At 36.4% G+C, this 25857-nt stretch overlaps 2 protein-coding genes across 2 annotated transcripts; both read left to right on the forward strand.

Moving 5' to 3' along the window:
• LOC118269756 (putative transporter svop-1) lies at positions 1 to 5885 on the forward strand. Its single transcript, XM_035585049.2, has 9 exons — positions 1 to 335; positions 2795 to 2956; positions 3320 to 3482; positions 3682 to 3803; positions 3961 to 4205; positions 4333 to 4487; positions 4613 to 5032; positions 5183 to 5310; positions 5485 to 5885. Exons 1-9 carry the CDS (start codon positions 269 to 271, stop codon positions 5586 to 5588), a joined length of 1566 nt encoding a protein of 521 aa, XP_035440942.2. The 5' UTR covers positions 1 to 268; the 3' UTR covers positions 5589 to 5885.
• Positions 5886 to 6027: 142 nt separating this feature from the next.
• On the forward strand, positions 6028 to 24858 carry LOC118269754 (uncharacterized). Its single transcript, XM_035585047.2, has 7 exons — positions 6028 to 6166; positions 6352 to 6525; positions 17563 to 17771; positions 19125 to 19278; positions 21175 to 21443; positions 21897 to 22109; positions 22466 to 24858. Exons 1-7 carry the CDS (start codon positions 6115 to 6117, stop codon positions 22517 to 22519), a joined length of 1125 nt encoding a protein of 374 aa, XP_035440940.2. The 5' UTR covers positions 6028 to 6114; the 3' UTR covers positions 22520 to 24858.
• The last annotated feature ends 999 nt before the right edge of the window (positions 24859 to 25857 follow it).

Raw genomic sequence — 25857 nt, forward strand, 5'->3', positions numbered from 1 at the left:
ATATTGATAAATAATTAAAAGTTGCAAGTCAGAATTATCTGATCACTGGATTTACACCTAATTTATATTTAAGCGCACGTCGGTAACTGATAGGGTCAATACTATTCTACCGTCTGTTGGCTATACGTGGTGGACAGTAGCCCAATTTTTTATTTATAATTAACGAAAAAAATATACCAATTCGAAAATATTGTTTCGCTAATTAAGACGTTGTAAATAGCTCGCAATTTTAGTTTGTGATATATTAAATCTGAGTTTATTTATAAAAATGACTTTCATGGCCCCAGCTAATCTCACCAAGAAGAGTACGTACGAAGATGCCTTGGATCTAACAGGTAAGTTTATTAAATTTCGCATGAAGTGCAAATAATCAAGATAGAGAACATAATAGGGCTATACAATTTAACATGACCTATTTCATTTTATTAAGAACGAACTGCAAACACTCAACATTGCTCGTTTACAATAAATAATTAACCAAAGGAGAATGTCCAAAAATGTATGGAACAAAAACCAAGAATCGATCAGATCGAAAGTAATTTTGATTCTGAACATTATTTAGAAAAACTCGAGTGCCTTAATAGTTTTGTGACATCAAATTAAGTAGGCATATTATAGAAGTGGTAGTAAAAGAAGAGATTCTTTGTCCGGATTTAAAAACTTTCTTTTGAGTTTTGTTACGAATTTTTAGTTTTTAACCCAACCAAAATTTGGTACGTGTTTTTTACCAGAAAAACATAAGACGTGAAGAACCCTATCCAGAAAAATGAATTGTCATCCTATTCTGAGTCAGGCCAAAAACTAATAAAACCGTTTTCTATTTTTTTTTATTTCGATTACGATAACATAACACAAAATTAAAATTGGCGCGGTCATTGCAGCAGTAAGTTCCATATTTGAGAAGCAGTCGCTTACCGGACTTCACGGTTCGGGAATTAGGTACTTGTTTCTGATTGGGCGAGAAGAATCGCCCGAAAGACACGGTGGAACATACGGTGGCGATGTGCCCTGCATCGGCAGAGCACCGCCGTGTCTTCAGGGATGTGATCAGCGACCTCTCGCGTTCGTCTCTAGTTCAAGCCATGATGCGCAGAGGTGTGAAGCAGTGATGATATCTAAGGAGGAGGCAAGGAGCGTGAGGGAATGAACCTCCTCACGCCATAGTCGTCGTGATAGACACTCCGGGCGTTAGTAATCACGCTTCTAATTCAATTTCACGAAGATCTCCGGCCATCGTAAGTCCGGGTATGCGGGTAGCTCACCACCTGACCAGAACTAAACGTGCGTACAGCGTGTTGCGTTCCGCGCGCCAAATAAGATAACCGCGCACAAACGTACACATAATATACAGGTCCAATAGAGAAGGTCAATTTTTTGAAGTCGGCTATAAAACACAAAATTAAAACAAGTCTGTATTTTTGTCACGATAGGTATAGGTATTTTTAATTTCTTTAGGAAGTAGATACCAATTGGTTTTGCAAAAAAAACGTAACGATTACGTACGATTACGTATTACGGTACGCGCTTTGATAACAGAGCGTTACACTGATAAGGATGTAAACAAATCTAATTATTGTTTTGTAATCAATGTATTAGCCGTAACTACTGTTTGTGGTGTTTGTCTTTAATCAAATTAGGTGGTAGGTACTAAGATAAAGAAACAGGTAGAACTGTTTAGGAAATACTATTCTAGTTTACAACCTAGCTAGCTTCTGCCAGCGACATTACCTGCGTTCCCTGCGTGGGATAAAAATACCCTGTTATATACTAAATTTCACCAAAATCCGTTCAGTAGTTTCAGCATGAATGACGGACAAACATCCAATCAAACCAACTTTTACATTTATAATATTTGTGTCTTGTGTGAAGTGTGTTTTTTCTACTTTTATTAAGGCAGTATGTGCTTAGTAGCTAATCAAGTAAATCAAAAAGTAAAATTGGATAATTATGTATAGTATAATAAGAAAAATCTCTTGAAAAACCTCTAATATATAAGATTTGATTTCACTTACTCAGCAGCTCTTAAGATCAAAATCAAAATAATTGATTTCCAATACATCATGATAATCAAACAAGATGCTATCGTGAAACTAGTAATTACCAAATCGTGTTAATCAGCAATCAGAAATAATTAAAAAAATCTCTTTTCATTATAGAAAATTTTGTAAAATCACGAAAAGAGCAATCATGTGATGATCGTATCGATTCCATACATCATGTGGATAGATCAATTAATTACCTATCAACAATTAAAATGTATAATTTCACAATATTATGCAACACGCTAAGCTAAAATTATAGATTTATACTAAGCTTCTGCCAGCGACTTTACCCGCATTTCCATAGAATAAAAGTAGCCTATAGCTATTAGGTTATTCCAGACCAATGTTCCAAATTAATTTCAGGTACTGAAAAGTGGTCAGCCCTTTTGACGTGATTCGAGTAAACGAAAAGCATGGCCGACAGGATCATTAAGCACTAGCTTACGGATATAATATGAAGTTTTATTGAAAAAATAAACCTACTACCTTAAGCTTTGGTACCGAATCTACTCAAAAGGGGCCGCAAAGAACCACAAGGGTTACCGGGCCTCGGTTCGAAGCAAGAGGTAGAACGAGGTGGGATTTAGTCAGTATATAAGAGTCTGTCACTCCCTTTAGCCTCACCCAGGGCGGGAGGAGACGTTCGATAATTTTCCCCTCTTAAATATATAGTACCTAAGCAATATGGACGCTATTTTTAAAATCTTTAATCTTCTAAATACCAAGAACGTGAATATTTTTTCCTTCTTTAGGTTTCGGCAAATACAACGCTGGCATGCTGATAGCTTGCTGCCTGCTCATCCTGTCTATGAACCTGGACATGTTCGGATTCTCCGTGGTGCTGCCTGCCATGGCTTGTGACATGTCCCTCGATACCTCACAACAGGGTCTATTGTCTGCTATACCCCTCATAGGTAACATTTTATAAATTGCGCTATAATTAATCAATATTTACTCTTATTTAAATTCCATTAAGACCTTAGAAAATTACAACTAAGATACAACCACAGAACCTTCTTATCTATCTTAAAGGGGGATACAACTACCCAATCTGTTTTATATAGGTACTTTCTGTGGGTAATTCTAAAGTAAAATAAAGTCTGGTTAGTCACGCAATTCTTAATCGATGAAGTCTAGACAGATTTAATGATTTCAAGTCTACGAATACAGCTAATGAAACATCGAGAGATATTTTATTGATTGACTTTGAAGCAATGCAATAGTTCGCCTTCTCTGTTATACACCGACTTATATTATAGACTTTCTGCATTTTCCAGGTATGATTGTATCATCCTATGGTTGGGGTTTATGTTCCGACACACAAGGTCGGCGAAAAACATTGCTCATAGCAATGCCAGTTGCCTTGATTCTCAGCTTAGCAACTACAATGGCGCCTACCTTCGCGCTAATAGCAACCTTCAAGTTTTTGTCTGTTTCATTGTAAGTTTACTATACCTTTAAAACCTACCAAATTGAAAGTTTTTTTTAATATAGCAACATTGTAATTTTATACGTTTCCCGCCTCATAACTTTTTGAAATTGCAAAGTTTTCACGATACTTTTTATATAGAAGTAGAAGTTTTTTTTATTATTATGATAAGCAAAAGTATAAACATAATTTTATTTTGTATCTTTTTAGTTCAGCGGCAGCTAACGCGGCAGCGTTTGTCCTATTAGCTGAGAGTGTACCGAGCAGACATCGCAGTCGATTTGTATTCCTCATGGCCAGCGCCACGATGGTGGAACAACTGCTTATTTGCTGTAACTATCTTCAATATTTGTATTTAGGTTAATGGGATAAATGTATAGAACCGATGTAGCAGACACTTGATCGTTTAGATTATACATCCCGAATTTCATAGCTCATGTAATATTATGAGTGAAATTAGTTGATTAAAACCATTTATTTTTCTTCCAGCCTTCGCTTTACCGATATTTACGCTGACTTTCGGCTACGAGATCTCCTGGTTAGGTTTGGTGTACACTCCATGGCGGATGCTGTTGCAAATTGTCTGTGTTCCCTGCGCGTTGGGGACCATTTTCATGATATTTCTGCAAGAAAGCCCCAAATATCTGCTTAGTAGAGGCAGAGATCAGGAGGCCTTAGACGTTTTGAAGACTATTTATAAGTACAACTCTGGCCAAAATGAGGAAGATTATCCTGTAAGTTGCATAACATGTTTTTACATATATCTTAAGACAAACTTATTATAATTTTTTTCGTAAAATTGCTCATCGTGTCGTGTCGTTCTGTTGATAATGATATATCTATATGCATTTTTATTTGTAGGTAAAGAACGTGTACCTCAATGAAACCACAGCAGACAATTCAGCTGAAATTTCCATATTGAAAAAGATTTGGAACCAAACTGCCCCACTTTTCAAGCCTCCGCTATTGAAAAATTCTGCCATTCTTTTCTATTTACTACTGTCCGCATTTAGCACGTAAGTTCTACCATTTTTTAAATCTTTTATGAACCAAAAATTACCTATAACCATAAATACGTAACGTCAAATTAATTTCAAATATTTATAGCTTCTAGATTTCTTATTTAATACTCTATTTTCAGATCAACTGGTTTCACTATGTGGGTGCCAACTATGACCAACGAGTTTTTCACTGACGATGAGAGCCACCACGGTCGCACCTTCTGTGAAGTTGCTAGTCAAAGTGCTACAACTGGATCCGATAACGGCACTGAAATCGAAGACTGCTCTAATAGTATCCAAAACGGTGCCCTTTACGCTACAATGGTGTACTCGGGAGTTTCAACAATGTTGATGATCACTCTTTCCTTTATCGTGGGGGTCGTGGGCAAGAAAATCATCACACTGGCCGTCTTCGTCATGTCTTTCACCGCCGGAACTCTGCTGCTATTCGTAAAAGTTCCAATGTTGAGCATAGCATTGTTCTTCATGTTCTTATACGTTGCTCAAGTATTGGGCAATATCAACACTTATTTGGTTGAGCTGAACCCTACACATTTGAGGTTTGTATCTTTTAAAACCTTTTGTTTATATTGCTTTATTTGTTAAGTTGAAGTTACATACTAAAAGATGTTAAACCTCAAATATTTTTAATTATTTAACAATTAATGTAAAAGTAGACCGTTAATGACTGCTTATTATTATCGTTTCAGGAGTATGGCGACATGTCTGTCGGTGGTCGTGGCTCGTGGTTCAGGATTTTTCAGCGTGCAAATCATCGCCCGTCTACTTGGAGAATATTGCACACCAATGATGAGTGGATACATTGTCTTAGTCATGTGTAAGTATTTAAAATTGTTTAGTTATACCTAGTATACATATTATCTAATCACATCCACATCACAAATAGTTATTCATTTAAGAGTTTACTATTTTACTATTAGCATATTCTAGCTTTGCAAATGTTTCTAATTGTCAATAGAACTATTAACAAGATATTATATTTTTGTTCCAGCTGGATTCGTTGTTGCAACGTTTTTACCGTCGGAATCCCAATTGAAAATCATAAGCCAAGGCGAACCAAACCGTACAGTAGATGTTGAAAGCCCTAAAGATTAAGTTTTAAAATTATATAAGTAGGTACTGTTCGTTTAGTCATTCCCGCTTTAGGGATTAGTGTAGAGGTTAACTTTGTTTGAATGTTAAATGAACATTCTTTATTAGACTCACTATCGGACCGTTTTAGGCTTCCAAACACATATTTATATTGTAAGTAATATAGAATAGTCTAAAGTCGAAGTCGACGCATTGATTGTATTGATAAAGATTGTTTGGCAATCGTTTTACAATATGTGATAAAAAATAATAAAATTTTAAGATTATGTAAAGAGAGCTGACGATGTTGTAAATATATATTAAAAATAATTGTTTGGTTTTATTTTCCCATTATCCTCAAAATTAATAAAAGTTGGAAGTGCAAATGAGCAAATAAGGAAAATAATTTTAATTAAATTAATTTTCGTGTTTCTGTGCCACGAAATTAGTAGCAAAAGTTTTTATAAACTGGTAACACTCACCATTAGTGCCTGTCGGATAATCTGTCAAAACTTAAACTGTCATTCATTTTAGTGAAACGGCTAGCGAAATGTCTGATTGTGCCGGTGATAATTCAAAACCACGAGTTGTGGTTTTAGGAGGTAATTAATTTTATTAACCTGGAGAATACACACTAGAAATTACCAAGAATATAGCAGTATAAGTTTTGAAATTTATTAGTACAAAGTGACAAGTTTTTTTTTAATTCTTGTAACGGTTTTGGAGTGTTAGTCATCCGGCCAGGGAAGATTCTTTTTCGTCGGTTGATGGTGTGATTTTGATTCAGGGTGCGGTTTCATCGGCCGGAACCTTGTGGAATACTTGATATCCAATGACCTGGTGAGCGGGTTGCGCGTCGTGGACAAAACTCCGCCACAACTGGCCTTCCTGAACCCAACACATAGCAAGATCTTCGAGGACCCCCGTATAGAATATAAAAGCGCGAATCTAATTAATGCCAGTAAGTACAACACTTTATTTATATTTTTAATGAAATACTTTTTTCTAATTTGAATTATAAACTAACTGTTTATCAATAAATAAACAGAACATGAAAATATAAAAAAAAAATAGATATAGATAGATTTATATTTCATTATCCCTATTTTTATTTCCAAATACCATATTATTTTAACAATGTAACCACAAATTGATTTTCGGTTCTAGTTCCCTATTATTAATTTGGTTGCACTATATATTATATGCAGAGAGGAAAATAAACACCCATAATCTACTCAATACCCTACTAAAATTAATCAATAGTACATTGTCTTTCCTCAATTTAGTTTTTCTAACTAGATAGATTCAAGGCCGAAATAATCATAATCACATGAATTTCAACTTTCACACTATCTCAAATGTAAACGGAGATAAGATAGTAACTTTCTGGCACATTTTACACATAACAAGAGATATCTAATTATTAATTTTCGTTATAACAATATGTCTACTGCAGCCATACTATGGATTATGGTAGCCGCAATGGTGTTTCATAATATTGTTGTTCCATTAATACCATTATCTAAGTTACAATTATAATAGAAATTGTCTTATTTCAATCTAATAGGAACTTAAGAATCGTGGGACTGATAGAACAAATTCCGCTTGGAATTTGTACCAAATTTTTCTGTAAAGGAATTTTAAATAAGGTTTCATTTATCAGAAATACCTTTTTAGTGGAATTGAAATTTATTTGATGTTAACATTCTTTGGCCTTAAATGTCTGTTTTCCATGAGGCTGTGGTATCACTCTGGACGAGCCGTCCCATTCCTGCCGAAACATGGCTCTCCCACACTTAAAAGGATCTTAATACATAAGTTATTTATTGGCCATAGGTAGTATACTATACTTTAGGGTGCTTTTCCGCCAGAGATGTGGATGCCAAACGCATCCATCATTCTTGTCAGATTGCTTAGATCAGTGGAAATGGTCTCATAGTTTCACAGATTAGCTGTTACATCCTTGCAGCATAGCTACATAGCACATCTTTGTTAAGAAACCATACTTATTATGGGGATACAGTAGAGTCCGTTTATAATGACTTCGAAAGGAATTGACAAACACGTCATAATAAGCGGACGTCATACAAAGCGTTATGTATAAATGAAAGTCTTTTTTATGTAAATATGTGTGGCGACACTCTGACAAGTGACAAGTGACAGATGACAGAAGTCGCACATAGACTATCGACGAGCAAATCAACGGATGACGTCACAAATATCCTGCATCGCACATATGAAGTTTACATGCGAAATAACACGGATAGAAAATCCCAACGAACAACAGTTGGGCAGAAAGCCCGCCAGGCACGATCACCTCGCCTGGTCGGAGGATCCTCCTTTGTTTAGGGAACTTTACTCTCTCTGTTCCCTAAAGTGGTGACCCCCGACGTGATTGAAACCAACCTTCACGGAGCAGATCAGCACCGTCATCCTTATAGCCATCTCCCTCACCCATCACTTCTCCGCTGAGCGGTAATCAAGTCGCAGCCAACCAGCATCCTCGGCCTCATCAGGGACCACCACACGCTACATCGAAGATATGCAGCCTGGTTCTTCCCTACGGCCTCATCAGCGTCTAGGCACAGCACTCTGCACACGGTCTGAGGACGCCTTCCTCCCGTCAACGCAGACGCCAGCCACTACGCACCTACCCTCGCAGCATCTATTCCCCGACTCACCGTGGGACACTGCGAGCTTCACTACTCCGACTCACTGGAGTATCACCCTGCACCGCTCATCCGACTCACTGGGCATTCAGCGGCACAGTTCCGACTCACTGGAACTAGGGAATTTCTACACTGGCTCTGGCACCGCTCATCTCAAGCATCGACAGCCGTCTCAACAGAATCGACCTCCGGTCTTGGGGGGGAGTGATGTGGCGACACTCTGACAAGTGACAAGTGACAGATGACAGAAGTCGCACATAGACTATCGACGAGCAAATCAACGGATGACGTCACAAATATCCTGCATCGCACATATGAAGTTTACATGCGAATTAACACGGATAGAAAATCCCAACGAACAACAATTGGGCAGAAAGCCCGCCAGGCTGATCATCTCGCCTGGTCGGAGGATCCTCCTTTTCTTAGGGAACTTTACTCGCTGTTCCCTAAATATGTATGTATTAAGTATTTTAATACAGAAACATAGTATATTTGCATATGTGTAAGACCATATTAAATCAAAATCAAAATTGCACGTAATCAGCAGATTATTATATAAAACTAGGCACGTGCCGAACGTCGTCGGGAATTAACGAACATTATTGAAGGTAAAGAATCGTGCCGGTCATTATAACCGGACATAATTTATTAAAAATGGGTCATATAAAGCGGCATGTCACTGTAAGGGAAGTCATTATATCCGACTTTTTTATAAAGAATTTTATATGAAAACCAAACTTCGTCATGCAATTACGTTATAATAACCGGTTGGTCAATATAGGCGGAGTCATAATAAACGGATTCTTCTGTATATGCAATGCTAAAAGTCATTCTATAACTTTTACTTTTATTCTTTTACCCCAATGTATTATTTATTTATGTTTTGTAATTGTTTGACTTCTGTAGAAGGCATTGATTATGTTATCAACAAACTGAATGATTCATTTCCTAAATGTATTCACAATTCACATACATTTGTTACTAACACTTCACAGCTTTTGTTTATTTGGTTGTTAGCAGTTTTATTTTTAAATTGATGCTAATGTATAAGGAAGATTGTAGGTGATGAAAATATGAGTAATTGTGTAATAACTTTACTATACTCTCATTTCATTACTGGATTACTGATTAACAGACAAACATAACTATTAGTTATTTATTTATACAAAAAACCAATTACATTATTCAGTAATGTATTTAATAATTACAGCATTCAGTAATATACTAAATTTTGACAATATTAGTTCATTCATCTATCTCTTTCACAAAACTTCAGGCTATCCAACAAATATTGTGTTTTTTCACTAACTAAAGAAATATTATTGATTTGGTAATAGTACTTTTTTTATTATTCATTCTTCAGTCTTAGTCAGTGTCCTTGTCACACATTTTTTTTTTTTATAATTTGTCTAATCAGTATTTGTAGAGCACCTATGTTGGTAATACCTACATAATGGAATTTTCATAATTCTTATAAGTAGAATAGTTAATCCTGGCAGATAGCAATAGGCTCGCCCTCTCTTCCACGGCATTCGTAACTGGTGAAACATGCGTGTTAGTAACATACAATCGTCGTAAAATTAATGTCGTGTGTGAACAAGAAAACATTCAGTTTAGCTGAAAACGGGTTTAACTTACGACTGATATTTTTTTACCAATAATGTTTTACAGACTCGTAAATTTCGTAATCCCACTCTAATTAGAGTTTAGCTAATTACTTGCTTTTCTTTCATGCACGTTGCGTTGCGTGCGCGCATGTGTGCATAGTAATTAACAAATAAAATTATTTAAATAAATCATGACTGTGAGGCTGATCTATGGGATAAGTAGACAGAGAAATATTGCTTAAAATGTGATCACCTGAAGAAATAATGTTGTTGGATGTATTTAAATTTAGAAAAGTGCTGTCTGTACATTGAAAATAAAAATAAAAAAAATAGCAGGGGTTATTGTTATGTCGATGTCGAACCCAAAAATGTAATTAACTTTTTTTTGTCTGTTTGTCTGTTTGTCTGTTTGTCTGTTCGTCTGTGCGCGCTAATCTCAGAAACGGCTGATCCGAGTTGGATGCGGTTTTCACGAATATATTGTGGGATGCTTAAATTTACATTTAGTGTTTGTTTCATGTCAATCGGTAAAAAAGTTATGTCAAATTAAAGAATCACGTCGAACATTCTATGCTTATACCATTAATCTCCGCAACTATTTGACGGATTTGGTTGAAATTTGGTACAGATATAGTTTAGAACCTTAGAAAGGACATAGATAAATTTTTATTTCAAAAATCAAAAAATAAAAATAAGAAATATATTATTTATAAATAATTCTATGTCGATCGTTACACGACTTCGGTTCATGTTATTGTTTTAATTCATCGAAAAAAAGTAAATAAATAGTAAAAAGGTATGGAAAAAATAATATCAATATAATAAAACATTTAGTACAAAGAAAATGCTCTAACGGAGTATAGATAATTCTATGTCGATCGTTACACGACTTCGGTTCATGTTATTGTTTTAATTCATCGAAAAAAGTAAATAAATAGTAAAAAGGTATGAAAAAAATAATATCAATATAATTAAACTTTTAGTACAAAGAAAATGCCCGAACGGAGTATAAATAAATAATCCAAGTTGTCTTTATCCTCGATAGATCGAAATAGATCGCGCTATGGTTTCGTTACATTCATTTGGTTGGGTATCGGCCGAGCGCTTCGGTACTATCGTAGAAAAATTGTATTATCAGTCGTATGATTATTTGTCTGTAGTGGTCCTGCTGTTTCGTATATTCTAAATTGGTTTCGTTGTATTTGTCAATTAATAAGTTTATTTGTTTGGTTTTCCTGGTTTTCTGGTTAAACTATTTAACGTAGGTTTAGTAGTTACTGTAGTTAGTTTTTTTAATAAAATTGTAAGTCTAATTTATAAATTAATTAGATTAGATTTAAGTCGTTTCTTTTAAATTATTTAGTTTAAGCTTTGTTATTATAGCATAGAAGGTAGGTTGTAATATAATTTCTTTTTTAATTGTTATAAATTCGTAGCTTTCTTTAGTTTTAAGTTAGTTTTCATCTTAAGTTCGGAAAGATTATAATATTTCTTTAGTTTAAGTCCGTTTTTAAACTATTTTTTCAATGCCCTAAGTGAGTATACGTCTATTAAATTCAAACGCAGAGCTCATTATGTTGATTTTTGAAGAGTTCCCTGGAATATCTTCCACATCTCATTTTTGAAGAGATCCCGCGAGATCGGGAACTATGTGGTTAAAACCAAAAATTTGCCGGAAGTCACTATTCCACGCGAACGAAGTCACGGGCAAAAGCTAGTATGAAATACACATACAAACGGCGCAAGATATCAAGAAATGCAGTCTGCGCAAATACAGGTGTATTGAGGTGTACGGTTTATTTAGGGTGATTTTCCACCAAAGATCTGCTATGTAGCTATGCTACGAAGATGTAATAACTGTATGTGACCGTTTTCATAATCATAATTAGCCGTGCGAGTAAGACGTGCTATGAAGATGTGCCGTCGCTAAGTAGCTGTGCGAGGAAGATGCGCAGCTCGAGTATGCGATGTATCGATACATTAGGTACATACCAGTAGGGAAGCCATCCATAGCACGCATCTTTCGATCTTTCCATATAAAAAACATAGCTTAACTGAGTATGAATATGAAGCCAAACGCATCCACAGCAACGTAGCATAGCACATCTCTGGTGGAAAAACACGTATACTCTTATAATTCAATTAACTATATACTTACTGCCCCACGTATTCTTACGATACCCGATACGAGGTGACAAATGCATTTTACTCTACCCTCACCACGCACCGTGCGACGACCTACAACATAGCTTTTCGAAAAACATGAATAAAAGTTACGCAATGAACTTGTAACCTTTCATCTTGACCATCCAATGCCTATAAATTTCACCCAGTTGACCTTTTTTAACTGTTTGGCATATGTATTCAATTATGTGAAGGATGTCTACATAATTATGTTATTGATTTTCAACTTATAGAACTATCAAAAGGACATGTAATGCCAATTTTTTTACAAAAGTGTGGGAGAGCTATGCTTCGGCACGAATGGGCCGGTTCGACCGGAGTGATACCACGGCCTCACAGAAAACCGACGTGAAACAACGCTTGCGTAGTGTTTCGTTGTGTGAGTGAGGTTACCGGAGGCTCAATTACCCCTCTTCCCAATCCCCGATTCTCCAACAACCCTTAAATTTCTAACCCCAAAAGGCCGACAACGCACTTGTAACGCCTCTGGTGTTTCGGGTGTCCAGGGGCGACGGCGATTGCTTACCATCAGGTGATCCGTCTGTTCGTTTACCAGCTTATATCTTAAAAAAGACCTCATTGGAAATTTGACCCAAATAAGTACAGGCTTTTGCAACTGGATGCGTGCAAAACCTTAGAACTGCGTTGCTTTTAAAATTACCTGCATTTTTTCCAAACCGGCTTCCCTCGATGTAGTATCGATGTTCTGATTTAATAACCATAAATGGCACAGTGCAAAATAATTAGAATCCTGCCTATTTCTATACAAAAATCTATCTAATTCGGATCACCAGTTAAGGAGTAAATGCATGTCAAACAATCAAGCAAACAGTTCGTTGTACATAGGTATATTTATTATTCTCAAAAGGTGACTGACATTGTAATTTTTTCCATCAAAGATTGCGTCGAGACGCAAGATACCTTTGTAATTCTGCCAACTAGTTTCACAGAAATGACAAAAGAACATTAAGAACCCAATAAAATGGCGCCATATAATTTGTCGCTTATTTTTATCAATGCGTTTAATGTAAACGTCCTCCGTTCGACACTCAATAAGTCGCGCCACTCCCAGGTTACACGAAGTTATTTGTGCATTCGTTATCGTATTAACCCGTTGTTACAAATAATGCAAAAAGAAATATGTAAATGTGTGCACTAGACCGCGAATGACGAACATCGGTCAACTTGTAGCCACACGCAGAGAGTGGGCCAATTATTTCGTTTTGCTAGAAAGTCTTATTTAGATAACTAGGACGCAACGAACCTCCTCGCTAGTATTGCGCCCTGGTACCTGGTACCAGTACTGTACTTCATCAATGACTTTATGGATTCAATTTCTTCGATATCGCATTTTCTATCTTTCCTAGATACAATATCGTAAAATACTAAAGTTTATGTGAATTCCAATTAAACGTAAACTTTCATCATTAACGGTGGTGTGAGCAAAACGATTATAGCGTTAACCACATACATATTTAAACATCATCAACCGAATGAATTATTTATTACCTAGAATTTCTTCAATCTTTAACGTGCAGACGAAAATGGGACATAGACTCATATCTTTAGGTGCCTAGGTACTGTGACTCATGTATCTATAGATAAATTAAGTGTCCATTGTCACATTTCGTTCCCAAGGCTCGCAACAAATACAGCACAAACAATATTAATAAGATGTCGTTGTCGCATTGTTCTATCTAATATTATGAGGATAAATTATGTTTTTCCTTCATAAACAACATTATTGAAATAGCTAATGTTAAGGTATTTTGTGATTACAATATGAGAGAATTGCAAAATTCAACAGTTTCATTTAGACTGCGTCATATTTTCGTCATGTTTGACGTAAATGTAATTTATATTTAATGTATTACTGCGATAAGTTAATAATATTATATGTATTTCATTAATGTAAACAAGAACAATAATATAATCTCCTCCAGGTAATTTTAATTACTGCAATAAGTTGGTCACACATAGCAGTTAGATTTATTCTTATTTTACATATTTTCCTCCATCCCTACCTTGCGATAACATTTCAGGGCAGCTACAGCGTATCTAAAAGTGCATTAAACTATAATTAATGGAATTGCTTTCGCGGTAAATTGATTTTATATGCCTATCATAGAGTTTTACCTACTCTGTCGTTCTACAAAACACGCTATGGTTTGACATTAATTAGTTGCGTGGTTACTAGCATAACCTATGGGCATTGATCCCGGGACCCACGGAGTTGGGAAGAAAATAACACTATCAGGGTTTTAGTATTTTACATCTCTCTGGCAAAATCTACAGTTACTTGTGTACTTTGTTCTAGATAAATGAATATAAGCGTTCAGTAATCAATATCTTCTATTTACCAATTAAACAAATTCACTATAAAAGTAACCATCACTAACTTATATCAAGTTCCTACTAGAGTTTAGAATACATAAACAAACATCGCCTTAACAATCTCGATCTCTAGATAGTAAGTTCTAAAACTCCCAAGACTAGGTATACTGCCTAGTCTTCATTTTTACTCAGCTTTGAGCCAATCGCAAATTAAAATAGTGTTAGTTATTCTTGACACAACTTAATGTATAGCTAAGCTAAGCCTGATTATAATATAACCGATTAGCTATAATAAAATTCCACTCATAAAACCTATAAGGGAAATCTCCCACTAAATAAATAACTCTTAATTTTTATTATACTTGATGCGATGCCGTGTTAATATTCAATATGTCGGGCGCATGCAAGGAATATTAATGTGTCATACATTACATACAGGCCAATTGTTATTGCTTATAGCGACCAGGATATTTAAACAGGAAGGTACACAGGAAAATGTTTCTAGGAATTGTAAATAATCTGAATGGAACCTGCACTATATATAGTTTAGAAAATGTAGCATATATGTAAATACACAATACAATAAATAAATACTTTATACATATAGAGCAGTTTGTGCCATCTCTTGCGCTATCTCTTTATATAGACATAGAGCGAGTTAATACCCCTTCTGGTCTTCGAAGAATAAAGCTACTTTATGTATATGAATAAATCTGAACCTTTTTATACTGCAATATGCAAACCGCTTGTCTCATGTGGAGATTATAGCAAACCTTATATAAACCCTTATGTAGAGAAGGCACATAGCCCAACAGTAGACTGTCACGGGCTGATTATGAAGGTAGAGATATTACTACATAAATATACTAGTGGACTTGAAACTACTTTTTGTGAGGGGGAAATCATCCAAGACCTTCTCTCGCTTTGGGTAAGGCGAGACAGAGTATCAGAACCTTACTGACTAGATAAATACCCGAACCCGTTCTTACTCCTGCTTTGAGCCAGAGCCCCTAAAAACGCATTAGGTCGTCCGCAGCTCCAAGCTTTGCTATACAAATATACCCTTTAACAACCACTTAGCAGAATTTTGCTCTTATGTAGGTAATTCAGAAAGCGTTTAAATTAGAAACATACTAGAGTAGACGAGACACTCAATTATGTCTACATGGTATAAGTAAAACATCGCGTCTGTTAGGAGTTACCTAAGTACCTACCAAAGAGGTAGAACATTTTAGTCTAGAATATCACTTGCCAAAATGGAGTAGGAAAATGAAACTTAACCTGTTAGCAATATAGTAGACATTACAATGAATTGCAAAGCAACCTTGATGCTACTAAAGGACCTAATGTTTATTATATTCAGTAATGATGGTGGTATTGTATGCACTATGTGAGGACTAAGGACGCACCGGCACTGGCACAATATGAATAGTTATATTTTTATACTGTGCTACTGTTGGCGCCGCATACGTCCGTCTCGTTACTAGACACCTGTGTACCTATTTGATGTATCAGCTATTTGATGTTATGGGAAAGTAGATTTAACATAAAGACGTTAAATTCAAACCAAACCAGATGATGCAGTAATGATGATAATTAGTGATACCACGGCCTCACAGAAAACCGACGTGAAGCAACGCTTGCGTTGTGTTTCGTTGTGTGTGTGAGGTTACCGGAGGCCCAATTACTCTCCTTCCCAATCTTCCCAAGCTCCGATTCCCCAACAACCCTTAAATTCCCAATCCGCAAAAGGCCGACAACGCGCTTGTAACGCCACTGGTGTTGAGTTGAGTGTCCATGGGCGACGGCGATTGCTTGCCATCAAGTGATCCGTCTGCATGTTTAACGATTTATACCAAAAAAAACATGCAGATTCCGGTCTAAGAGGATTGGGGAAGGTACTATGAATCTAATAAACTTGGGGGCTTAATGTTGGAACTCTGCCAATTTAGGGAATATAAAAAATGGACTTATGTATGAAATACTCGACGATGATGGAAGGAAGGTAATGGTCGTCGTCCTCGTCCCCTATTACATAGAAGTCATACAATAAGAAATCAGAACACACCTTTGCCTACCCTTTTGGGAGATTTGAAGCATTATGTCTGTGAACCCACCTAAACACGTGAGAATTTTACACGATTATTGAAAAGGTCCTTTCTGACTCTTGATATACGATGAGAGTTATTAGGCCTTGGTTCATTGGCTACTTATGAATAGGATAATCATAAAAAAATTGCTTATCTGCATGTCCGTACGTGTTTAAAATCCTCGGTTAGCTATTTTTTAATTGTGTTATAACTATTGTGGGACATCAAATTAATTAGGTTTTGCTGTTTCTTTACAATATAACTTTTTGACCAAGTAACTCGACGTCTTCAAACTACGTCAGTCCTTAATTATGAACAGCAACTGAGCACAAAATTGGCAACAACGCGGTTTAAAACTCTTCGTCGAATAGTTACTTGAATGAACCGTATACAATTTTGTTAATAAACTCCTCCATAGTAACAAATGTCTCCTTTCCGTAAGAATGTAGACAAATCCTCTACGCTCCCCAATGAGCCTGCAACTTTCTATGAACAGTCTATGCGTGAGTGTGACTAAGCCAGTGACTCACTTCCGACAAACATTCATGTTTAGCATTATTTTTAAATGTATTGTTTAAAGCCATTATTTACTCTTTCTTCTTAGAAATGATGTGAAATCTTTTGTGCTAATTACATTTTAATTTGTTGACCTGAATGATTTTATTTTATTGTTGCGGTTTTACCATTTCTTCCTGAGTGTTCCTGCTCAAAACTGTTTTATTTTTCTTATGGTATAAGCCGGTAAACTAGCAGACGGATCACTTGATAGTAAGCAATCGCCGCCGCCGATGGATATCCAAAACACCAGAGACGTTACAAGTGCGTTACCGGCCTTTTGGGGTTAGGAATTTAAAGGGGGAATCGGGGATTGGGTAATTAGGCCTAACAGGCTTGAGGGTAACAGTTGATTTCATGCTTAAATATGTCTGAAAACGTTATTCTCCTTGACTTATGTAATGAACTGTAATACGTCATATTGTTAAGTATTATAAATCAGAGTATCTATGACTATATACATATAAAGAATTCAAGTCCTTCTGGCACACAAGGCATTGTGTGCTTGGTAAAAATCATCGTTCATTCATCAATTCTCCATATTTAATTTCCTTTACAGCATCATGTGCGTCAGCGCTGGATCCTGGAGACGGAGCCGTTTGGGGCCTGGTGGTGAACTGCGCTGGAGAGACCAGGGTGGGGCAGACGGAGGCGGTGTACTCCGAGGGCATCTACACCCTGAGCGTGAACGTAGCCCGGCAGTGCGCCAAGCTGAAGGTGGATAGACTGGTCGAGATCTCCAGCGGACAGATGCATAGTAGCGATAAGGTAAGTCAACTGTGTTACTGGTAAATTACAATGTTATACAGGCTTTTCAGGCGGGAAAATCATCCAATGACTTCTCCCGCCTTGGATGAGGCGGGAAGGAGTGTCAGACTCTTACTGACTAAAAACCACCCCGTTCCTACTCCTGCTTTGAGCTGGAGCCCCGGTAACCTTTTACGTTGTCCGCAGCTCCGGAATGCTGTACAGACTTAGGGTTTATGATTTTATGAAAATTCTTTTGTTAACATACTGGAAAGTACGTGCATCTCTGTCCACCTCTTTAGTGCAAAAGGTGTGACCAATCCAGACTTAGCTGACGTCACAGAATGACGTGTTCCCTTACCCAATAATTAGTGAACGGGATGAAATGTACGAGAGCGACCGGAACCTACTAGTAATTATTTATTATCGCTCTCTGATAAGTGGCAATTTGATGAAGAACCGCCGGCGTCGGTCGTCGCAGCCACTACGTACATTAATGTCGTTAGCCCAACTTATATTGGTCGTAATTTTGAGTACATTTAGCTGATTGAATCTATTTTATGGAGCCTGTGACGTCACCTATGTAATAATAATTATTATGGTTATGTAATCTTGATTTAAGTAACAATTAAGTTGTAAAAGATAAATCAATCAAATAGATTACAAATACAGTGTTATTTAAAAAAGAATAATAAAAAAAGGATACACAGATTCATTATGTTTTACGCTTTACTCACGTAACTGTTTGCCGAGGTAACTTGACAGATTTCAAGCAACACTAAGGGTATATATATATGACAGGGTAAACTGGACTCATTGTCATTTCGACAACGGAATTATTCACATATCTACCGCCGTGGCTCAGTAGTATACACTCATGAGGACCTCCCCTGGTGGGGTGGATGTAGAGTAGCTCCACCCCGGGTTACTACTTCACTGCGTAGAAACGGACCCCTCAGAACCCAGTCGAGTTACCTAACTGTACCATAATATCTGACGACAGTTATAATAAATAAATATAAATAAATAAATAATCCTTTATTTCATTATTTCACAAATTAATTTACATGAAACAGCCACAAATAAGTATTAATCAATAATTATGCTAGTGCACTAGGAATAACTTAATAAGTAACTTACCAATATTTAGGAACTATAGGAAAATTTACTTTTTAACCTAGACTTATGTATAATTAGCGACTTGCCCGAGCTAGGTTTATAAAAACCTGTGTTTCGGGTCATCACTTACAAGACTATCAATTTGGGTGCATGTGTACAGAAATAGAATAACAACTTACAAACTAATCTTTTAATTACAATAATACAAAATGGTTAAGATTTTCGTCGTTTTGTAAAAGCATATTGTAATTGTAGCCACAAAAAGAAGACTGCGCAGTAGAGCCATGGACCACTGAAGCCAAGATGAAGAGTAAAGTAGAGAAGGAGCTGAAGAACATGAGTGGAGAGCTGAACTACACCATCATCCGACCCGCCATCGTGTACGGCGTCGGAGACCGAAGGAGTTTAAGTAAGTTTTAAACAGTCTATTATAGTCTCTCTTCCTCTCGCTCCCCTGTCTTTTCCCTTCGCTATCTCTCTTATCTTTTTCTTTTTGAAGTGTTTTCCTTACATTTGTTTTTCTACTACACTATAGCTGAGATATTTGAGTTAAAAAAACATACTGGTCGAATTGAGAACTTCCTTTTTTTGGGAAGACGGTTAAAAACACCCATTTCATATCCACATTACACCCAGACCCACACAAATTTGTGGATCGCACAAATAAATTGTTCTGTGTGAGAAAGCAATCTGCGACACGTTGCTCATCAGCCAATCGTCTAGCCGGCGCCAACCGAGCATTATTTCTTGTTTTAATTACCTCTAATTTCAAATTATTTGCATTGCACCACTGCTCGATTTCAGCTATTCGAATTTAAATCCAAAGTTTTTAATAACAATTGTGACGTTTTATCCCCGATGCGATTTGCACCTATACCTAATGCGCTCTAACAAGGTGCGGCTGACAGATTCAGTAACGTTTCGTATCACTCTTGAAAGTTGCTGCGATTTAAAAATTATGCCTTAATATTTTAGCTGTATCACATTCGTATTATGTTAAATCATTCGTATGCGTAGTTAATTAAATTAAAACCAACCGGAATGTTCTAGTATTCAATTAAAATCTAATGAAATGAAAAATAAAGTAAAGTGTTATGCGTATAACGTAAAGCCATAGTCGTGTTTAGTGATGGGATGTACGGCTACGATGGATAGGTAGTCGAAGTTTTTTTATAATAAAAAACGAAAATATTGCGTCGTACAATTATAATTCTTAAAAAACCTTTAATTATGTGGGTAAATCCACTGTAGACGTGGCTCTCTCTGCCCAAACCACAGTGACATTATCTGAGCAGAAATATGTAGTAGGCATTTTTCTAGACATTTCTGGCGCCATTGATAATGCGTGGTGGTACTTAATCTAACATATACAAACTAATATATCCTTGTTTTCTTCACGGTTCTGTAAAACTGTAACTCTGAAACACCTCAGGGCTCGGTCATAAAATATTTATTTTGACGAGTATATACACGTAGTTAGACTGCACAACTAAATAACACACACATTTAGTAAAAAAATTCAAGAGAATTAAATGTATGCTGCGAGTATCGATAGCGATAAAAAAAGATTTTTCTAATGTCCATCCCTAAAGAGTCAACGTCATACTGGCATCTGTCAGCCGCACCTTGTTAGAGCGCATTAGGTATAATTTACTAGACCCATGTAATAAGTAAGCGGTGACTACCATAAAGACATTTTTCCAAAAAACTCAATAACACTTTGTCGCACTCACAACATATTTTCCAGTTCTCGTTAATGGTATAAATGATTTAACTGTAATCCGCCTGTTATGGGGGAAAGTGGATTACTACATGCCACGGACAATTAAACAATTAGTTCTGTACTTAATCCACTTTGTGTTTACTGTTCGTTTCTGCAGACCATCTCTGTTTTTGTTCGCGGATTTCACTATCTGACCTATTTAAAGCTATAATGTCGATGAATTTTATTTGTAAAGACTTTTACTGACTGATCTTCGCGTTTGATCTTTGTGATGCTCTTTTTGGTGTTTAGAATTAGTCTCAGGTTGGAAAAAAATGTAGTTCAGGCAGTTTTTCGGTTCGGGTTTTTACCTAAACGAATTCTAACACAGCATGCCATTTTTGGTCAATGTAAGTTTGGCGCAATGGCTGCTCGACAGACTACTGCTGAGATTCTATTGTTGTTTTGGGTTTAGATTTCATTCTAACATCTTTTTTTTTTTGTTTACGGACCAATCATCTATTCCTATTTCATTTTATGTAAAACCCTGTGTGCAAAACTGTATATTATTTTAAATTACAACACACATACATCACCCCACAGCGCCCCGTCTCCTGTACGGTGGTATCTACAAGCACCTTAACGAAACAATGAAGCTCCTATGGACGGCAGACTTGAAGATGAACACGGTCCATGTGAGGGACGTCTGCCGGGCGGTGTGGACCCTGGGCAGGCACCCGGAAGCCAACAAGCAGGTGTACAACGCGGTGGACGATGCCAACAGCACCCAGGGCGCCTTGGCCGAGCTCGTCTCCGATATATTCAAGATACAACACGATTACTACGGAACTGCTATTTCTACGCTCGCTAAGGTTATTTTTGATATATTTTTTGTTTGATGTTCTTGATTTATCGTGTTTTGGGAGCTTTTTATTTGAATGTCTAGTATATTTTTGAACTTTTACTTTTTTTAATGGTCTCGTAGATGGACTTTCCGTTACACAAATTAGTTACAAGTTATTTTTTTCCTTTCTTATTTGTATTCCGAGATTGCATCACTGTTCAGTTATTAAAAAAAGCAAACTCACGTATATTATGGATAAAAGCTCTACTAGTTTCGAGTCATAGGAACTCTTCAGTTCAGTTTAGACATGTCTCTTGAGACATGCTCACTATAGCCATTATAAAAATCTTTTTCAACCTGATACGTATATTTTTACCTCCTTTATCGTACCAAACTCAAGTTCTAACAGACCTAGTTACAAGTCTTTGCCAATCAAAACCCATCTCCCAGCCAATAAATAACATAGTACATGTAACCACAGACGGACATAGCGTCAGTGGCGGAGGAAGCCAACGACAAGCACCTGACGGCGTGGGCGGAGCTGTGCAGCAAGTACGGGCTGCAGCACACGCCGCTGGAGCCCAGCGCCGGACACGAGCTGCTGCTCAACAAGCAGCTCTGTCTCGACGGCAGGAAGCTGCGCGGTCTGTTACCGCTCGATGTACCCGCGCCTACTGCTGATAAACTCAAGGAGGTTGGTGGATTAGTTATTGCGGTTTTGATGTTGGTCGTAATTTTGACCCATTTTTCAATATTTGCAAGCAATATTCTGCCTTAATAATTAGTTTTTGATTGTTATTAACATGGCATCATCTGTTAAGTCTGAGCTGAAAGATATGACACTTTTATAATTCTAACAAAATTGTTAGTCTAGCATGGGTTTCCGCAAAGTAATGCCTGACTCTATACTATATACTTTTTTCGTTCTTATTTCCGTCTCCTGAGCACTTGCTCAAATTGTTACTGATTCTGTATTCATCTTTGCAATTCCCTAAAAATGTCTTATTTTCTGTATCGTTACGTATTTTAAGCAACTAACTTTTTTCCCAGGTACTGGAAGACTACGCTTCCATGAATCTATTCCCGAAGGAGCTGCTCCTATGACGGAACAAGTGAACCACCGCCAGCCATTTTTATACGTACTCTATAAAATTAAATGCACCATTACGTTACAGCTTGCATCGATTTGTTTCGCGATATTTGGTCACAAAGTAGAGTAGATTGTATTAGCGTTAGAATAAGTCTGTACTGAGGGATTTTCCAGTAGAAATTGATGTTATTTGATGATTCCTTTCCACCGTAAATGTTTACTATCTTGCAAGCAGAGGCGGGTTATACCTATATAGAGTGGACTAGGCAAGCACCTCCCAGGCACCTCTAAGTTTTTGGTGCCTTCGCCACTCTATAGGCAGTTGGGCGCCCCTCCGTAACGTGGCGCCCTAGGCACTAAGAGTCTTACACTCAATCTCGCCTCGCCCAAGGCGGGAGAAGTCATTGGATGATGTTCCCCCTTAAAAAGAGGCACTTGCCTAGTTTCCCTTAGGTATAATACGTCTCTGAAGTAATATCTGTTAGAGATGGTATTCAATGTTTAGTATTCAGTGTATGAATGTCAATAGGCATTAGACCTTTCTCCCGCCCCCTGTGGTCGACCAACTATCGCTTTCACACATCTGTCTTCGTAACTATAAGCATTATTTTGATTCATAATTTTAATGCAACACTGTGATAACAAGTGAGAAGTTTTGAGATCAAAAAATTAATCCCAAAAGTATTTTTTATAAAAAAATGTGACAATAAAAAACTTTTTAAAAAGACATTTTTGAATAACCATAGTCTATTTAGTAAGGAATCGAAGACTGTGTATACCAAAAAGCAATGCTCTCATTTTGCTTTTTAATATTTCCTTTTTAAATACGTATCTTCGAAATTCAGCATTTATTCCATCCAATGTGAATTGAAATAGTTGTAACTTAGGTACGAGTGAAGCTCAATTTTAGTACTTAAAAGTATTCATTTTTATTCAAATATGGTGCGAAAATGTTTAGTTTTTTACTGTATTCGTTGTACTCTTATAATAATTTACAGATTACATTATTTTGATACACTACCTTAAGGCATTTAGGCGTTACCTTTTTAATTAAGAAAGTTAAGTAAGAGCAGTTTGTCAGTACATCTCAGATTTTATTTTTTAGTAATGCTATACGGCCTTATTGGTATGATAGTCTCCCTTCGTGATAAATAAGACGAGTTTACGAGTCTCGCTCAAAAGACAAGAAGTACTTAATAACCTACATGCATGAAAATGGCTTTGAATAGAAGCCTTGCGATAGTTTTAAACCGAAATAAAAATAAAGATTTTTTACAACGTAAAGACAATATTTAATTATGTTTTACGGTTTGCTCTCGTAAGTGTTTGAAGTAACTCGACTAGTTTCGAGCCACACTGGAGACTCACACTCGTCAGAGTTACATGAATAAGCCGTAAAACTTATAATTAATGTAATATTTCTCACGAAATATATACTTAATACAATACAAAAAACACAGTAGTTGCCGTATTTTCAAAAGATTCCTGTATACCCCCGCTTTTGAATGTGCTTAAGTCCCGAAACAAGGTTTCTATGTATATTGCGTTAGATAATCGTAGTGTAAGACATTTTAATGTGTAAGCTGAAATCGTGAAGGCCTATAATCGCAGGTGACTTGAAATTATTATATTGAGATATTTTTTTCTTTAGGCTAAGTTCGGGATTGTCGCGTGTTGGTTCGGACGACTATAATAATGTTTTAGTTTTAAAATACGTATTTTTTTATAGTTAGTGCTAGGCTCATGTGCAATAAAGAGTATAAAAATGTTGTTTCAAGTTGCATATTAAAATTATTACTGTACATTTTTTGTGATCCATCGAGTGTTTTATACGTCGGTGCAAGTACCATAAAATGTAATTATGTACAATAACTGTTGTAAACCTTTCTAAAATAAAAATACATACTTACCTACTTATATTATTTGATGCTCGATTCCTTTCAAGCCATACCGGGGTTCATAATCAAGAGCTGTGTATGTAATAATATCCAAAAGTACATTGATATATGATAATAAATTAGTTACATAGTTTATAATTAAGATTTTTTTCACAGTCTCGATAATAAAGTCGTTCGAATCAAATGCGTGGCAATTCTTTATCTGAACCAACCCTTAGTCATTACATAGTCAAGTTGCTATAAGTAATTTTGAGTATTTTTTAAAAAACTTTGGGTGTCATGAATGTAATAAATGCTTGTCAATAAATGTGTAATGTTTATTTTTATTAGTCTCGATGAATCGTGTATTCCTATTGCTTAGCATTTTATTCGATTAATGTAAGTTTTGTTTAGAAGAGCTTTGTATTTTACGTTCTACATGTATCGTCAATTGTGTAATAAATACTTTATATGTACCTTTTTTGTTTTATTTTTCCCGTGTGTGGTTGTGGCCATGCCGTGACAACTTGAAAGCAACATTCAGCGACATTTATTATTTGGCCGAGTGGTTACAAGTGCAACTAGGCAAGGGGTATTGGGTTCGATTACCGGGTCGGGTAAACGATTACTGGGTTTTTTTCGGCTTTTCGAATTTTTCTCTGGAATTGTGCCCAGTGTATGATAATAGGCTCACCTCCTATTACATAGGACTTATAACACAAATGGTGAAAAGCAGGTGTACGCAGGTGTACATTGTATAGCGGATTTACGTGCCGTAATGTGCACCTCCGGCTACCTTCGGGGATAAAATGCGTGACGTTGCATTAACAGACAAATAAAACAAGAATGAAATATTTCAACCATTTTTTTATGTTTTAAATTCAAACTTACAGCTTATGAACGAATAAGACAATCATTGTAATACTGTTGCAAACAGTATCGGAGGCCTTAGTACGAATTTGTTTTACGTTTAACGAGATCGAAACGAGAGCGTGTTCTGCGCTCTGATTTGTTGGTTCATTTGTACGAGCCAATCAGAGCGCCGAACGCGCTCTTTTCGTTTTCGTTCAACGTAAAGCAAACTCGTACTAAGGGTACAGAATATATAGTTAAGACACAAGCACATCAACCTACACCTTTCTTTATTTAAAAGATTTTTGACGTTATTGCAATTCATGAAGCAAATACAAAGAGATGTCATAACTGAATCTCCTGAGTTGTTCCGTGTGGGTATCGAATCCCACTATACGTTGTACGGCAGCCGATTGCCCAGCACCAACCGTGCAGCTATTTGTAAAGTAATATAAATATTTTTGTTGCTGTGTTTTTGGCCACATATTTAGTTTTCGACTATGAATTGAGTGGTTGATCTGCTCGTGTTTATATAAAAACACAACATTTGAACAATGACAAGTACTTAAGTAAGTAAGTATGGGAAGCCTCATACATTCATATACTCACACAGATATAACATA

The sequence above is a fragment of the Spodoptera frugiperda genome, chromosome 30, assembly GCF_023101765.2.
Source record: "Spodoptera frugiperda isolate SF20-4 chromosome 30, AGI-APGP_CSIRO_Sfru_2.0, whole genome shotgun sequence".
NCBI lineage: Eukaryota > Metazoa > Arthropoda > Insecta > Lepidoptera > Noctuidae > Spodoptera > Spodoptera frugiperda.